Consider the following 18434-nt stretch of genomic DNA (forward strand, 5'->3'; position numbering starts at 1 on the left):
TGTATACAAGTGACATTTGCTGAATATTACCTTAGGCTACATTTTTAGCATTCCCTCTGGCATGCTGAGATTAGATGTGACATTTCCTGGCCAGAATAAAACACAAGGTCGATTCTAAAGAATATAATAGTATATTATTTCCATGCAACTTTGCATTTGCTTATCTATAGTACACAGGCAGTTCGTTTTAAAGCATGGGACTTGTGAACCACTACTAGGCACACGCTAAATCCTTCTCCTTACAGGATGTCTCCCCACACTGTCCCAGCATATATGACTATCCCCTGAGCCCTCTGCAGAGTCCCTGAGAAAATAACTGCAGTGGAGGTCAGAATGTTCCAGCTCCTACTATAAGAGAGTGAGGGAGTTTATCCTCCCATTGCCTGGGGAGATGATAGTTTCATCAGGAAGAAAATTTCCCACTGAGATAATGTTATACAAGATAATTGGCATATGTAAATCTCTGAAAACTATTATTCAACTCCATTATGAGCTAAATAAAAATCTGTAGAACACCAAAGAATTATCAATTGTTTACAAAAGTACTTAAGAAAGACAACCCATTAGTAAGTTTGTAACTGGAAAAACAATTTGGAAATGTAATGAATTTGGCTTAATGTTTTATTTTTCTTTCTAAAGCCTTAAAAGGAAAAAATCATCATCATCATAAAAACCCACCGTTGGTCCAGCTTTGCTCTCATAATCACTCTGTCGCATCCACTTACCCTGACTAGAGTCAACTATTAAACGAAAATATGAATATACACTTGAATTTTGCTCTCTGAATGAAATACAAGGCTTGTAAAATTCAAGCATTTTTTTCCTCAGCCAAACGTCTATATACTTACTTGTTTAAAAAATTATAAAAATGGATAGTAATCTCCAATACAAAGAAAACTGTCCATTTAAAAATTAAAATATGATCATAATTAATTTTCTTGGTTAGCTATTGATACTGAGCTACATGGCACAATAAAATATATTAAATATGTAGTTATGAGTTTAGTTTGTTTTAAACTAGGCCTTATCTAGAAAGGCACACCTAGAGATGGGTATACAATCCTGATTACAGGATTGTATTTATCAGTAATTCAGATTATCTGAAAACTTGAAAATAATACTCTCTCTGGATTTACATATTATCTACAAGCAACAGATACTATAACAAGAGGCCAATAAGTACCCATTTCCTTCTGTATGCAGCTCTCTGGGTTGGGATCTAGGAAATGTTATTCTGTGTTGAAGGTGCCTGAACTGTTCTACTTTAACCCTCTATATTAAATAAAGTGACTGTCAATATCCTAGTTGAAGATACAGAGCACAGATAGCTCTTTGTATTTATAAGGAGTGCAATGAGCCATCCAAGCTAACTCAGCAGAGAGAACATTTAGTAACAAAATGATCTTAGAGACCCATTGACTTGATGGATGTCTGGGACTGTGTAGATAAGAGGCACCCATGATAAAAATGGTAGCAGATTTGAAGTCTTTAACAGGGTCTGTTTAGCCATCCTAGCATGGTTTATTAGCGTAACACAGGCTCCCTGTTTTCTCTCTCTTTAATGATACTGTTCTATGAACCAATGAATGTTTTCATTTGGAAAATAAGAAAGCATTGACATGTTATCTGAAATGTGGTTTCTTTAGTGATGCCAAGGGAATAAATATGTTAATTCTGTGCTTTGAGGAATGTATTGGGTAAGGGTCATTACTTCATTGATTTCACTGGACACCAGGTCCAGGTGAGAAAAAGTTAATATTATACACCTTGGACTATTTCATTATGCAAAAGTTTGACTTAGAAAATGGAGAATTTCAGTGATACCTGAATATACTTTTAGATGAAGACTTTCAGATTATATTCTCACAAGTCACATTTAATGTTTAACTCATCATTTGTTAATTATGATACCTGAAGCAATTAACCTCAAACTACTACTTGATTCTTCAGGAAAAAGGCAATTACTATGAAAAACTACCACATAAATCTTGAAATAGTCACAAAGTCTTACACAAATAATTCTTTTTGATATAGAAATAAAAAACAATCTTCTTCACATACAAGGAAATGTACAAAAACACATTCCTCGAGGAAATAGTATTTTCTTGGCACATCAGGGCTTTTACAGCAGGAGTTAAATAACGGCAGAAGTGCCAACTGGAAAGTTTTCCCTGGCTTTAAAACTGGAACAAAACAACTCTCAACATTTGCAAAACATTCCTTTATTATTAGAAATAAATTATTTGTATAAAAAATTGCATGCGTCAACCATCAACCATTGCATTTATTTTTAGCACAACCCAGGGCTTCAATCCGGTCAGCCATTACAAGAAACAGACTCATTGTCTTATACAAGTTGAACAATGTGGGACAGGAACGGGAGTTCTCACAATCACAGAAAAATACTTACAAGAATAACATCAGACAAGGTTTATTTCATATTTCAACAGCATTTGTTTTTGTTTTTGTTTTTTTCACAAGCTAACATTAGTTTCCTTTTGTGATTTTTTTTTTTTAACTGCTCATGAATAAGCAATACTTTAGCTTGACACTCATTGGTTGTATTGTATAAAACGGGTTTCTTCACTCCCTATTATTAATACTTTTGGCTTGTGGCTACTTTTTGTTCCTTACAAGATTGACTATTGATTTGATTGATTGTAGTCTACAGAGATCTCCAGGAGTGAGTGTTGGTGGTGTCACGTTCATTGTTTAAGATCGCATACCACATTTCTTCATACTGTATCGTTTCCCTGTTTCAGATTGAATGATTGCTGTAGCTGATATATGTCGTCTTGGTGGAGGAAGCTGTTAAGACAAATTAAGACAAATTATAGTACAGGATAATACATCAGTTTGTTAAAATGATCTTAAAATTCAAATCTTAAAGTGACTTTTTATGATATGCGGTCTTTAAAACATGTTATTTTAAACCACGTGGTAGGAATTCAACAGCTGTAGAAATAAAAAGCAGAATTTTTGATCTGTGAAACCACTAGTTTCATTTATAATATATACATTTAGCATAAAACTAAAAATATGAACACCTTGGTGTTTAATAAAGTTAGGTGAAATTCTATTTAATGTGTGTTTTGATTAACAGAGATTTACAGTGTAAAAAAATGAAAGAACAGATCAATTCTGTATCCTGAAAAATAAAAAAAGATTTTTTTTTTAATAATCCACATTAAAGACATCGATTTTTTAAGCCTGCTTGATGACCAAAAAAGGGTCAGTCATTATAGTTGGCTTCCCTGGTAGCTCAGACCGTAAAGCATCTGCCTACAATGCAGGAGACCTGGGTTCTGTCCCTGGGTTGGGAAGATCCCCTGGAGAAGGAAATGGCAACCCACTGCAGTATTCTTGCCTGGAAAATCCCATGGACTGAGGATCCTGGTAGGCTACAGTCCATGGTATTGCAAAGAGTCGGACACGACTGAGCGACTTCACTTCACTTCATTATAATTAGTCATGCTTTGAGAGTGAATGTATCTTTTATTTAAATATAATACTTTTAAACTCTAAAAGTGAGTGCACTAAAATGTATTGCCAACACATATTTATGGTCTGGTTTCATCAAAAGGATACAAATGGAGATGTTTAAAAAATAAAAACTTGAAGAAGCAAATGAATATTTAAGTTTTCTGGTACCAGCTTACTGTGAAATAAAACCCATTATTGTAAAATTATTAAATAGGTATGAACAAGAAAATATTCTAAGTCAAATTGATATTTATACTTAAATTTCCAGAAATACAAGTCTAAATCCAGATAATTCCTTTGTGTTTTTGAAAGCTGTGATGGAATAAATCTCTGTTCTGAAATTCAAGTGTGATGTTCTATTTTTCAGTGAAATTCTGGAATAAATGAGAAAAAATAAGAAAAAATGCTGAACGTATATGTTTCACTTTGTTGTTTAGTCACTAAGTTGTGTCTGATTCTTTTGTGACCCCCATGGATTGTAGCCCACCAGGCTTCTCTGTCCATGGGATTTCTCAGGCAAAAATACTGGAGTAGGTTTCCATTTCCTTTGCCAGGGGATCTTCCTAACTCAGGGATCAAACCCTCATCTCCTGAAATGGCAGGCAAATTCCTTACCATGGAGCCACCAGGGAAGCCTACGTATTTCACTACATAAATCCAATTCACAGTGAAACAGATTTTTTTTTTTTTTTTTGAGAATGATTTACTTTTGAACACTGAATAAGAAAATTGTAAAGTTTCTTCTCTGAAATAATGGGTGATTACACTCATTCCATTTTAGTGTACATGAACTCTGCTAATTGACCAGATAATTTTTATCAGAGACCAGCATTACCTAAAGATCACAATCAGTAAAATTAAAGCAAGTAGCCCAGGATGTGCTAATTGTAGATGTTTTTGCTATTTCTATTTCCTTGACTAATACGAGCTTCATGCTAAAAACAGGTGGGACATATCTGCATATCTTTCTATAGTGCTCACATTAGATTATTATTGACGTGCAATTGAAAGGAAGTAGATCTTAGACTTGGTTTTAAATTGCATCCTCTTCTCTACAAAATGAGTGCAAAAACATCACTAAACCAGGTTACAGGGCCTCAGTTTCATCACTGGTCCACAATCCATAACATTGGGTTTTTGTGAGGACAGAGGCAGGGGAGATTTGTGGGGGAACAGCAGTTTTCTTATAGAATCAATATGGAATGCTTTCTTTCTATTTACTCTTCTAAAAGCTAGGGTGTCTGTTCCATTTGATTTGGTGTCAAATGGGACAGTGATTTTTTTGGTCTTTATTTCATTTTTAATTTTTTTCTTTCTTGTTTGTATAATGTTATCATATCCCTCTAAATATTTTCTAAGAAAATAAAATCTATACTTCAGCCGTTTTTGAAAGACTTTCAGATGGTCTTTGTTGATAAGATGAAGAAAAATTATGAGTTAAAAAAAATGGCCCTGAAAGAAAAATACTCAACTTTTTGCCATATTCAGTATATTTAATAATTAAACATGTAAGAAATATTTATCAGATTTGAAGATAGGTAGAAAGAAAAATTATGGAGGTAACAGAAGAACAATAACCGAAAGACCTTGACTAAGATGATATTCAGATGTTATTCAAGGATCATTCCAACTTTAAGACTCTAAACCTCTTTAGAAATTCATATTTTATTTTTTAGACTCTTGGAAGTGACCTCCAGAAAAAGATGGTAGAATTCTACTGAGAACTAAGACTATACTTTACAAAAGGAAAGTAATTATAATTTTTATTTATTAGAAAAGGGATGCAAGGCTCTGAACACGTCTGAATTTTAAGTCTTATCTTTTCTATTATTCAGAGACCAATCTAGACTTTGTGGGCCAGATCACTAGGGAAAATGATATTGCACACAATAAAGCAAGTCATGTGAATATTTTTTGCAAGTCAGTGCATATAAGGGCTTCCCAAGTGGCAGTAGTGGTAAAGAACATGCCTGCCAATGCAGGAGATGCAGGTTCCATCTCTGGATCTGGAAGATCCCCTGGAGAAGGAAATGGCAACCCATTCCAGTATTCTTGCCTGGGAAATCTCATGAACAGAGGAGCCTTGCGGGCTACAGTTCATGGGGCTGTTAAATGTTGGATATGACTGAAGTGACTTAGCATATAGGTACGCACACACGCACTGCATATAAGGGCTACGTTAGGACTTCCTTGGAAGTCCAGTGGTTGAGACTCTGAGCTCCCAGTGCAGCATGCATGAGTTCCATCCCTGGTCAGGGAATGAAGTGCCACACAGGGATTTGGCAGCGCATGGCAAAAAAAAAAAAATTCTGTTTATAGCATTCTATAGCCTATTAAGTGTGTAATTATAGTGTGTCTAAAAACATGATGCACATGCCTTAACTAGATAAAAATATTGCTGAAAAATGCTAACCATCATCCAACAATGCAAGTTTCACACAAATGCTCAGTTTTTGAAAAAAAGAAAAAGAAAAAGAGGCAGTATCTGGGAAACACAATCAAGTGAAGCTCAATAGAAGGAGGTATGTCTGTGGATTTTCATGGCAGCAGTGGTACCTTTGCCTTCATTCCAGAAGTCTTACAGAACACAAAGGATTCAGAGATATACATATGAGCTAATGTAATACTTCTGATGATGAATATGCTTTGTGAAAATCAGGTTTGAATTCAGCAACAATGAATTTCCTGTGCACACACACTGGGTTTATAAGCCAGAGAAAGCGGATCTACCTCCAACAGCAGCTGTTCTCATGAATTATGCATGAACAGAGCTTAAGGACTACCATGTTACAACATTTGTTAATTGGGTACCGTTGATAAAATTTATATATATCAACTTTGTTCCTAACTCTCTTCTCAGGAGAAGTTTTATGAAACAGCACTTGACCTTTTTACATGTGAAATGTAATATTCTGCAAATTCAATCATTAACATGGACTGGTTTGGTGTACCTTACAGCTTCACATTCCTTTTATTTATTCTGTGTACCTTTAGAAGCTTTAAAACCTTCTATGTATGATCAGAATTTCAGGCATTAACAAGTCATCTTTAAGATGAAATGGCTTAAGTATGAGGAATTTGTAGAGATCTATCAATTTGAAGAAAAAATATTGCATGTATATCATAAATACACAGCTAATTTGAAAAAAATTCCAACTGTAGAACAGTATCCATAATTATCAAATCCTTCACATATTAAAAATAGAGATGCTAAAAAAATAGTTTTTGAATTTTGTCTTCTCTTTTCTATGACCCCGAGGCCAATTTATATTTTCAAGACAGCAATGATATATCTACCTTTACATAGTGATTTATAGTTTACAAAACACTATCCTGTATGTCATTGTCATGTCATGGTAGTGAGGTTGATTTATCAAAAGTCTGATAGCAGAAAGTAAGAGAATGCAACAACATGGACACAGTCCCAGTGAATTAACCAGCCTGGGACTGATTGAGAATGGGCTCCCTCAGTTTTGCAAGGAGGTATTTCAAATCCAAGGAGGTACAATACTAGTTACAGAGAATTTAATGGCAAGAGCTTTTTCAGTTTTCAATTATACTTTCAAAGACATAAAATGTTCTTATAGAAGAAAAATATTGCATTTAAACTCTTCAAGTTTTTGAGAGTTTGTGATTTTGGAAGACTTTTGACTCCATTCAAACATGTGGCAGATGGGATAGGCATCCACAGGGTCCATGGTTGCTAGTGGTCTAAGTAAGCAAAGGTTAATAGTGGTTACAGGGAGTAGGATGGAAGAAGGATGTGTGGAGATTTCCTATACTCTTTTCTTGAATGTCTGAACTGTAATCACTTTAATTTATTCAACCCAAACCACTCCTGCAAAAGATGAAAACTACAAAGTACAGTTTAACCTTCTTTGAGGTCATAATTGACTTTATCTTGATTCACCTTATCTTAGCTTTCTGTCACCTTTCAAAAGTGAGCATTTGACTCCTCCAGAATATTATTGGATTACCCACCAGAGAGGCTCCACTTTTGTAATCTTTCATTCTTATTTCAGAAGAAATAGGGAAATGTACTCATGCTATGAAATTTCCATTTCAGCGTCAATAGAAAATAATAGAAGGAAAACAAAATGTGTTAGACTTATTTTTATGACATGGGATTAGTCTTTATCAACACCAGAAATTTTCCCTTCAGGGAACTGATTTATTTTTTAAAGGGGTGGAAAATGTTGATTATTTTTTTCCTTATTACGTTCCAGAGGTAAATCTAGGATAACTGATATTTACTTCACTGTATATTTGCTTGTTTCCATTTGCAGCCATACTATGTAAAGTTCTTTGGATTGCTGTTAAAAACCAAGTGCATCTATAGACTCTGGTGAGTCATACTGAGAGATGCCAGTGTTCAAACTGTATCACTGGCCATCCTACAATAGGTATTAACTTCCTGCACTGATGCTTTCAAGAAACGGAAGCACATCAAATTCTGCCCTCAAGTCACAAGCATTCTACTCTGATAGAATGCCTTTAAGAGTGGTTTTAGTACACCCTCTGCTAAGTGCCCAAATAGCTCCACTATCAGTCAATTCCCTACCTATAATCAGAGGTGGTTTTAACAATCTGATACCAAACCAACCCTTATTGTATCTTCTCTTGTACTTTTTTAAGGGTTCACATTTGCAGAAGGGTGAATAGATATATGGATAAATTTGATATTCATCTTCCTAGAGGATCTGGCCAATCATTCCAAGAAGTCTGATAGTAACTGAAGTCAGTAAGTTTAAGTAATACATGCTTATTTAGTAAGGATAATTCTGCATATAGGACATTAAAGTAGACAGTGTTGTAGATTAAGTTGTTATAATAATTGAATCAGCTAAAATTAACTCAATCATCCCTGTATTTAATGTCAAATGTACAGAGAATAGGAGATATAGCCTCCTGGAAGAATCTGAGAGAGAACGTATGTGTGTGTGTGTATGTTTATATATATATACACTCTCACTGTATTCAACTTTCTGGTATTTTGCAATACATACTTTCAATTTTCTGTTCTTCAATAGATACCAAGAAGGACTTGAATAGTTCAGTTAAACTCTACTGGATTAGTTTGGTAATAGTGTATTGTTATGTGCTTCTTCAGGGATGAATATAGAGAAGAGGAAGATAGGTGAGGAAAGGAAAAGTGGAGGAGTGGTTGTAGTAGCAAGAGTCCTATTTTCAGGGTCATGAGGCTTTCAGAGAAGAACTCTATCTGAATACATATTAAGAATTAGAGAGATCAATGAAAGCCAGAGAAGGGGATCACTTTGGGGAAACAAATATAAACTATGACTGAACCTAACATGTTGGCTAAATAATTTTCTCCTTTCCCTAAATACCTAAATAGCATATTGTCTACTTGTATAAGGGGCTTCCCTGATGGCTCAGTGGGTCAAGAATCTGCCTGGAAAGCAGGAGACACAGGTTTGATCCCTAGGTTGGGAAGATCCCCTGGAGGAGGGCATGGCAACCTGCTCCAGCATTCTTGCCTAAAGAATCCCATGGACAGAGGAGCCTGGCGGGCTACAGTCCATGGGGTCACAAAGAGTTGAAAACAACTGAAGCAACTCAGCACACACACATGCTATTTGTGTAAGATCTTTGGTAACATGCTCCATAAATACTAGTTAACTGCTAATTCTATGAAGAGCAACCCATATTGAACTAACAACAATTGGAGAATGAATACTAAAAGATAATTTTATAAATGGAGCCTAGTTCCAAGCTTCAAGCTCTGTGATGCTTCACAAGAGAGACTTGAGCGTCACCCTTTGTGAAAGAGAATTTGTGTCTATGTTCATGCTCTGGAGAGGAGACACTTGCACTGAAATCCTTTGGTTCTAACCAAATGGTTCTAACTACTGTGATGGTCTCATGGTGTGTGGATAGCACCATGCCCTTGGAACCATGTTGTACAGTCCCCAAGACCAGTAGAAGAATGTTCAACGTACATCTATCAGGAAGTGCTCCCGCTCTTGACCATCGGAAAGTCTACGGATGACTTACTGTTGGTTTCAAGACTCTCACAGAGTTCGCTTTTCACCTCGCCATTTGGTCTGTCATTGCCTTTTTGGATCAGTTTGCTTTGCATGGTGGCAGCGGTCACCACAGCCTTGAAGCTCCTCTTGCGTTTTTGAACATTCTGCTCTGGATGAAAAATTATAATATAAACCTTGGGCATATACAGCATGCCTAGAGACACCGAAGCACTTAAACTCATGGAGACAGTGAGTGTTGTTGTCTGGATGTACATCTGAGGAAGGAAAAAAAAAAAGGAATCAATGTTGGTAGGCCTGATCTAAGATACAGCAAATAACACAACCATTTTCTGAAATTGTTTCAGTTTCTCTTCTAAAAGGTCCTTATTAAAACTACCCTTACTTATAGTCAAACATTCCTTTATCCCCACCCACACATGTGGATAAAGTTGTGTTATTGATAAAGCCCAATTCCTTAAAACAGACCAAAAAACAAGTAGGCTGATGGAGCTTAATTTCCTGTTTAGATTGTAATTAACCATATATAAGGAAGGGAACAAAACTAGTCTAGCAAAAAATTAACACTTTATGTCACACAAACCTTCTTCAGGGTGGTATCCCAGGGTCAAACGTTATCCTTTAAACAATAAACTTAACCTAGAAGGTAAATTATATACAGTAGAAATAGAGTGGGAGTGAAATAGTCCATAACATCACTCTTTCACACCATTGCTTGAATAATGCTAGTGTTTGCATCTACACATAATGACTTAAGTGGAGCTTCCAAACCTGATAAATCACAAGCATGCCATAAGGGCTTGATTTTTTGAACAGCCTCTCCCACCCAGAGATAATTCGGAGGGGGTTCTAGATGACAGCATCAGATCCAAATATGCGTGGGTGCTTTTAGAAAATAACGAAAGACTTCCTCCTTCCAGGATTGAAATATGCCCTTTGGGGATGGGTCCTGACATCTGCATTTTGAGAATTCTCCCTGTGTGTTCATTTTTTATCCTTATTTCACTGAAATTGACTGCTCTGGTGCTTACAAAGAGAAGGCCCTCTGGAAGATTTTTCTTCCTGCAATCTAGAGGTTAATGAGCTGAAAAAGTCAAGCATAAAATCATTGCTTTTGGCTTTTTCATTTTGTTATGAAAACAGACATGATAGTATTCTAATCTCTTCTCTTCCCCAGTATTATTGAGGTATAATCAAAAAATAGAAATTCTGTATATTTAAGTATAGAACTTGATATTTTGCTGAACATATTATGAAATTATCTCAATCAAGTTAATTAATGTATCCATTACAGTTACCATTATTTCCATTCATTCTTTTTTAAATTTGGCTACATCAGATCTTAGTTGCAGCTCTGTGGCTCTTCACTGCAGTACATGGCTGTGGTTGCCAACAACATGTGGGATATTAGTTCCATAACGAAGGATCAAACCCATATCCCATGCATTGAAAGTCAGATTCTTAATCACTGGATCACCACAGAAGATTCTTATTCATTCTTTTTATTTTATTTTACTTTTTGGTGATAATATTTAAGCAAATTTCTTAGCAAATTTCAAGTGTATGCAATTCAGTAATTTTACTATAGTCACATATTCATCTTGCATTACTGGAAGTTCATACGTTTTGAACGGTATCTCCTCAGTTCCCCTTCCCCCTGCCCTTGGTAACCACAGTTCTGCTCCTGCTTCTATGAGTCTGCCTATTTAAAATATTTTTTAAATATTTAAAATATTTAGGCTATTTTAGAGCCAACTAATTGGAAAAGACCCTGATGCTGGCAAGATTGAGAGCAGGAGGAAAAGGGGGCAACAGAGGATGAGATGGTTGAATGCCATCATCGACTCAATGACATGAGTTTGAGCAAACATCAGGAGATAGTGAAAGAGAAAGAAGCCTGGTGTGCTACAGTCCCTGGGGTCACCAAGAAGTGGACACAACTGAGTGACTGAACAACGATTTTAGGTTCCACATGTGAGTGAAATCATGTGGCATTTCTGGGTAATTTTCCCTTAGAATAATGTCCTCCAGGTTCATCCATGTTGCCACAAATGTTAAGATTTCCTTTTTTTTTTTTTTTGAGAGTCAGTAATATTCTATCATATGAATATATCACATCTTTAAAAATAAAAACCTTTGATTTACTAACATTTTTCATTCCTTGAGCTCAAAAGATAATTTTTCCCAAATAAGTTGGAATATTGAGGCTACAAGTAGCCATGTTTTAAGATTATGAAGAGATCCCTTGATCATTTACTTGATCTTCATTAATATCTGTTCACGTGTAATGATACCTATGAAAACATAAAGTTGTCAGATTGCATCTGGTAATCCCCAGGACCCATGCAAATTGTATCCTTTTTAATAAAGCCTCAAAATACATATACCTTCAAGGATAAATACTTGAATCAACCTATGGCTGCCTTTTTCTAGGGGAGACTGTTTCTATTAACAGATGACAAAGCCTTGAATAAGGCACTGTCCAACCTGTGAAGAAAACTTTAGACACCACTAAAGAGGCTGTCCTTGTCAGAGAAATCATATCCTGTGGATTACTGAGTTTAAGTTCAGTTTATCTACCACTAAAGCTGCTCTTTGCTTAAAACCCTATCATGAGTGTGGGAATACTCATCAAGTAGAGATATTTAGGATTGGCTTCTTTCAAAGTTCCCCTCCTCCAGGAAGTCTTTCATGATAAATCTTATCTTAATTATATTGTCCTTATTTTACTTCTAAGCACTAATGCATTGAAAAATAAATACAGTGGAGCACTTGCTATTGTGTTACTATATAATTATAGTCATTTATGTAAACTTTGTAATAATTCATATAAAACATACAAATAGACTATAAACTTCCTTAGGATATGTAATCAACATTTTTCCTTATATATCTCTAAAAATTACATAATAATTAATTAGATACCACTCATAATACAGAAATTACATAATAATTACACATAATTATGTAATAATAAGAAATTACATAATAATTATATACATAATATAATTATATAATAATTACTTGGAGAAGGAAATGGCAAGCTACTCCAGTATTCTTGCCTAGAGAATCCCAAGGGCAGAGGAGCCTGATGGGCTACAGTCCATAGGGTCACAAAGAGTCAAGACATGACTTAGCAACTAAACAACAATAATTACTTAGATACCACTCATTATTTTCAAGTATATGAAGATCTTCAAGAATCCCTTGATTTATACAAATAATATAAAATATGTTTTCTATACATTCCACTCTGTGAAATGGACATTGAGATTGATGACATTTTAAATGAGAAACACAAAATAATGAGATGTGAATCCAGATTGTATATGTTGGGCTATGGATGTGCATGTGCATGCTAGGTCACTTCAGTCATGTCCTACTGCTTGTGACCCTAGGGACTGTAGCCCACCAGGCTCCTCTGCAAGTGGGATTTGCAGGCAAGAATACTGGAGTGGGAGGCCAGCCTCAATACAGACATCATGAAAACACATCCCTCAGCAAAGTGATAAATTAATACATGTCATGACCTCTTAAGCTCAGTTCAGTTCAGTCGCTCGGTCGTGTCCAACTCTTTGCAACACCATGGACTGCAGAATGCCAGGCTTCCGTCTCCATCACCAACTCCCGAAGCTTACTCAAACTCATGTCCATTGAGTCAGTGATGCCATCCAGCCATCTCATCCTCTGTCATTCTCTTCTCCTCCTGCCTTCAATCTTGCCCAGCATCAGGGTCTTTTCCAGTGAGTCAGTTCTCAGGTGGCCAAAGTACTGGAGCTTCAGCTTCAGCATCAGTCTTTCCAATGAATATTCAGGACTGATTTCCTTTATAATTGATTGGTTTGATCTCCTTGCACTCCAAGGGACCCTCAAGAGTCTTCTCCAACACCACAATTCAAAAGCATCAATTCTTTGGTGCTCAACTTCCTTTATAGTCCAACTTTCACATCCATACATGACTACTGGAAAAATCATTGCTTTGACTAGGCTACCTGCCAACAAGTGAAAACCCATATTATATTTGAGAAAACTACACAGTGGAAGTGAGAAATAGATTTAAGGGACTAGACTGATAGAGTCCCTGATGAACTATGGACAGAGGTTCATGACATTGTACAGGAGACAGGAATCAAGACCATCCCCAAGAAAAAGAAATGCAAAAAAGCAAAACGGCTATCTGAGGAGGCCTTACAAATAGCTCTGAAAAGAAGGGAAGTGAAAAGCAAAGGAGAAAAGGAAAGATATACCCATATGAATGCAGAGTTTCCAAAGAATAGCAAGGAGAAATAAGAATGCTTCCTCAGTGATCAATGCAAAGAAATAGAGGAAAATAAAAGAATGGGAAAGACTAGAGAGCTCTTCAAGAAAATTAGAGATACCAAGGGAACATTTCATACAAAGATGGGATCAATAAAGGACAGAAATGGTAGCAACCTAATAGAAGCAGAAGATATTAAGAAGAGGTGGCAAGAATACACAGAAGAACTATACAAAAAAGAACTTCATGACACAGATAATCATGACGGTGTGATCACTCACCTAGAGCCAGACATCCTGGAATGTGAAGTCAAATGGGCCTTAGGAAGCATCACTACGAACAAAGCTAGTGGAGGTGATGGAATTCCAGTTGAGCTATTTCAAATCCTGAAAGATGATGCTGTGAAAGTGCTGCACTCAATATGCCAGCACATTTGGAGAACTCAGCAGTGGCCACAGGACTGGAAAAGATCAGTTTTCATTCCAATCCCAAAGAAAGGCAATGCCAAAGAATGCTCAAACTACCGCACAATTGCACTCATCTCACATGCCAGTAAAGTAATGCTCAAAATTCTCCAAGCCAGGCTTCAGCAATATGTGAACCATGAACTTCCAGATGTTCAAGCTAGATTTAGAAAAGGCAGAGGGACCAGAGATCAAATTGCCAACATCCACTGGATAATGGAAAAAGCAAGAGAGTTCCAGAAAAACATCTATTTCTGCTTTATTGACTATGCCAAAGCCTTTGACTGTGTGGATCACAATAAACTATGGAAAATTCTTCAACAGATGGCAATACCAGACCACCTGACCTGCTTCTTGAGAAATCTGTATGCAGGTCAGGAAGCAACAGTTAGAACTGAACATGGAACAGACTGGTTCCAAATAGGAAAAGGAGTACGTCAAGGCTGTATATTGTCACCCTGCTTATTTAACTTCTATGCAGAGTACATCATGAGAAACGCTGGACTGGAAGAAGCAAGCTGGAATCAAGATTACCGGGAGAAATATCAATAACCTCAGATATGCAGATGACACCACCCTTATGGCAGAAAGTGAAGAGGAACTAAAGAGCCTCTTGATGAAAGTGAAAGAGGAGAGTGAAAAAGTTGGCTTAAAGCTCAACATTTAGAAAACTAAGATCATGGCATCTGGTCCCATCACTTCATGGCAAATAGATGGGGAAATGGTGGAAACAGTGTCAGACTTTATTTTGGGGGGCTCCAAAATCACTGCAGATGGTGATTGCAGCCATGATATTAAAAGACTCTTACTCCTTGGAAGGAAAGTTATGACTAACCTAGACAGCATAGTAAAAAGCAGAGACATTACTTTGTCAACAAAGGTCCATCTAGTCAAGGCTGTGGTTTTTCCTGTGGTCATGTATGGATGTGAGAGCTGGACTCTAAAGAAAGCTAAGCACCGAAGAATTGATGCTTTTGAAGTGTGGTGTTGGAGAAGACTCTTGAGAGTCCCTTGGACTGCAAGGAGATCCAACCAGTCCATCATAAAGGAAATCAGTCTTGAATACTCATTGGAAGGACTGATGCTGAAGCTGAAACTCCAGTACTTTGGCCACCTGATGCAAAGAACTGACTCACTGGAAAAGACCCTGATGCTGGGATAGATTGGAGGCAGGAGGAGAAGGGGACGGCAGAGGATGAGATGGTTGGATGGCATCACCAAGTCGATGGACATGGGCTTGGGTAGACTCTGGGAGTTGGTGATGGACAGGGAGGCCTGGCGTGCTGCGGTTCATGGGGTCGCAAAGAGTCGGACAGGACTGAGTGACTGAACTAAACTAAAAAAGATCTACTACAATTAAGAAAGTGAAAGTGAAGTCGCTCAGTTGTGTCCGACTCTTTGCGACCCCATGGACTTTAGCCTATCAGGCTCCTCCGTCCATGGGATTTTCCAGGCAAGAGTGCTGGAGTGGATTGCCATTTCCTTCTCCAGGGGATCTTCCTGACCCAGGAATCAAACCCAGGTCTCCCGCATTGCAGGCAGATGCTTTACCATCTGAGCCACCAGGGAAGCCCACTATAATTAAGAAGGTCCTGTTAAAATGTGACAATGTGCCTTTAAACCACATAAACCTCCCTAAGATATGCCGCCTACTTTTAGGAAACTTATGAATACTCATAGGCTTCTCTTGCATTGGTTAATCCCCTTTGGACTCCTACTTATTCTCCTGTTAGTATAGCTTCAGAAAGGATAAGCAGAACATGGGCTGCACAGAAAGGATATAAAGAAAAAATAGAGCCAAATGTAAATTACAGATATAAATATTTCAAAGTCTCTCAAATAGGTAAACTATCAATTTTATCCAAGTCAGACCCAGCCAAGTCAATTTAACTTAAAAAAGAAACAAAACCAAACATAAATACCTCCAGAGACGAAACAGCCATGAAACGATAGGAACATCTGCATTTATTATGCTCCTGCTCAGTTGCTAAGTTGCGTTCAACTTTTTTGGGACCCCATGGACTGCAGTCTGCGAGCCTCCTCTGTGCCTGGTATTTTCCAGGCAAGAATATTGGAGTGGGTTGCTATTTCCTCCTCCAGAGGATCTTTTCTCCCCAGGGATCAAACCTGTGTCTCCTACATTGGCTGGTGGGTTTATTACCACTAAGCTACCAGGGAAGCCCATTACATTGATTACTAGGATTCTTTTTATAAGTCTTATTCTGCTGGTCTTTTAAAAACATATAATACTAGACCAAACAATTCATAAACACCTTTCTAGTTTGAAAGTTTTATAAATTATATCTGCTACCACAAATATACATGATAAATATCTTCCCCTTTTCAGAATAATTTCTGTAATATATAGTATTTTATTTTGCTAAATATTAAGCGTGAAGTAGATTCTGAAAAGCTGGTTTCCACATAAATGCATTACTGTAGTCTGTCCTTTCAGCAAACCAACTCAATAGAAGATGTAATAATCATAGAATTAGGCCAAATAGTACTATGCTTAGTGTTTCAAGCTCTCTTTCAGTCATTATGCTTGCAAACTATGCCATAATGCTGACCTTACTTCTGTGCTCTCTTACAACAGCTTATGAAAATTTTAATGTGAGTTCTGAATGTAGAGTTCCAAAGAATAGCAAGAAGAGATAAGAAAGCCTTTCTTAGCGATCAATGAAAAGAAATAGAGGAAAACAACAGAATGGGAATGACTAGATAGCTCTTCAAGAAAATTAGAGATACCAAGGGAACATTTCATGCAAGGATGGGCTCGATAAAGGAAAGAAATGGTATGGACCTAAGAGAAGCAGAAGATATTAAGAAGAGGTGGCAAGAATACACAGAAGAACTGTACAAAAAAGATCTTCACAACACAGATAATCACGATGGTGTGATCACTCACCTAGAGCCAGACATCCTGGAATGTGAACTCAAATGGGCCTTAGGAAGCATCACTACAAACACAGCTAGTGGAGGTGATGGCATTCCAGTTGAGCTATTTCAAATCCTGAAAGACGATGCTGTGAAAGTGTTTCACTCAATGTGCCAGCAAATTTGGAAAACTCATCAGTGGCCATAGGACTGGAAAACATCAGTTTTCATTCCAATCTCAAAGAAAGGCAATGCCAAAGAATGTTCAAACTACCACACAGTTCCACTCATCTCACACGCTAGTAAAGTAATGCTCAAAATTCTCCAAGCCAGGCTTCAGCAATATGTGAACCATGAACTTCCAGATGTTCAAGCTGGATTTAGAAAAGGCAGAGGGACCAGAGATCAAATTGCCACTGGATCGTGGAAAAAGCAAGAGAGTTCCAGAAAAACATCTACTTTTGCTTTATTGACTATGCCAAAGCCTTTGACTGTGTGGATCACAATAAACTGGAAAATTCTGAAAGACATGGGAATACCAGACCACCTGACCTGCCTCTTGAGAAATCTGTATGCAGGTCAGGAAGCAACAAAGAACTGAACATGGAACAACAGACTGGTTCCAAATAGGAAAAGGAGTATGTCAAGGCTGTATATTGTCACTTTGCTTATTTAACGTCTATGCAGAGTACATCATGAGAAACACTGGGCTGGAAGAAACACAAGCTGGAATCAAGATTGTCGGGAGAAAAATCAGTACCCTCAGATATGCAGATGACACCACCCTTATGGCAGAAAGTGAAGAGGAACTAAAAAACCCTTGATGAAAGTGAAAGCGGAGAGTGAAAAGTTGGCTTAAAGCTCAACATTCAGAAAATGAAGATCATGGCATCTGGTCCCATCACTTCATGAGAAATAGATGGGGAAACAGTGGAAACAGTGTCAGACTTTATTTTGGGGGGCTCCAAAATCACTGCAGATGGTGACTGCAGCCATGAAATTAAAAGACACTTACTCCTTGGAAGAAAAGTTATGACCAACCTAGGTAGCATATTCAAAGGCAGAGACATTACTTTGCCGACTAAGGTCCATCTAGTCAAGGCTGTGGTTTTTCCTGTGCTCATGTATGGATGTGAGAGTTGGACTGTGAAGAAAGCTGAGTGCCAAAGAATTGATGCTTTGGAACTGTGGTGTTGGAGAAGACTCTTGAGAGTCCCTTGGACTGCAAGGAGATCCAACCAGTCCATTCTGAAGGAGATCAGCCCTAGGATTTCTTTGGAAGGAATGATGCTAAAGCTGAAACTCCAGTATTTTGGCCACCTCATGAGAAGAGTTGACTCACCTTCT

At 37.2% G+C, this 18434-nt stretch overlaps 1 protein-coding gene across 1 annotated transcript in view; it reads right to left on the minus strand.

Moving 5' to 3' along the window:
• Window positions 1-2758: 2758 nt before the first annotated feature.
• GRM8 (glutamate metabotropic receptor 8) overlaps window positions 2759-18434 on the minus strand; it is an 865112-nt gene continuing 849436 nt past the window's right edge. Inside the window, exons 9-10 of the mRNA XM_052638669.1 lie at window positions 9499-9745; window positions 2759-2808 (exon numbers count right to left, since the gene is read on the minus strand). Coding sequence (XP_052494629.1) covers window positions 2759-2808; window positions 9499-9745 — 297 coding nt within the window. The remainder of the gene's footprint in view (window positions 2809-9498; window positions 9746-18434) is intronic.

The sequence above is a fragment of the Budorcas taxicolor genome, chromosome 4 (assembly GCF_023091745.1).
Source record: "Budorcas taxicolor isolate Tak-1 chromosome 4, Takin1.1, whole genome shotgun sequence".
Classification (NCBI taxonomy): domain Eukaryota; kingdom Metazoa; phylum Chordata; class Mammalia; order Artiodactyla; family Bovidae; genus Budorcas; species Budorcas taxicolor.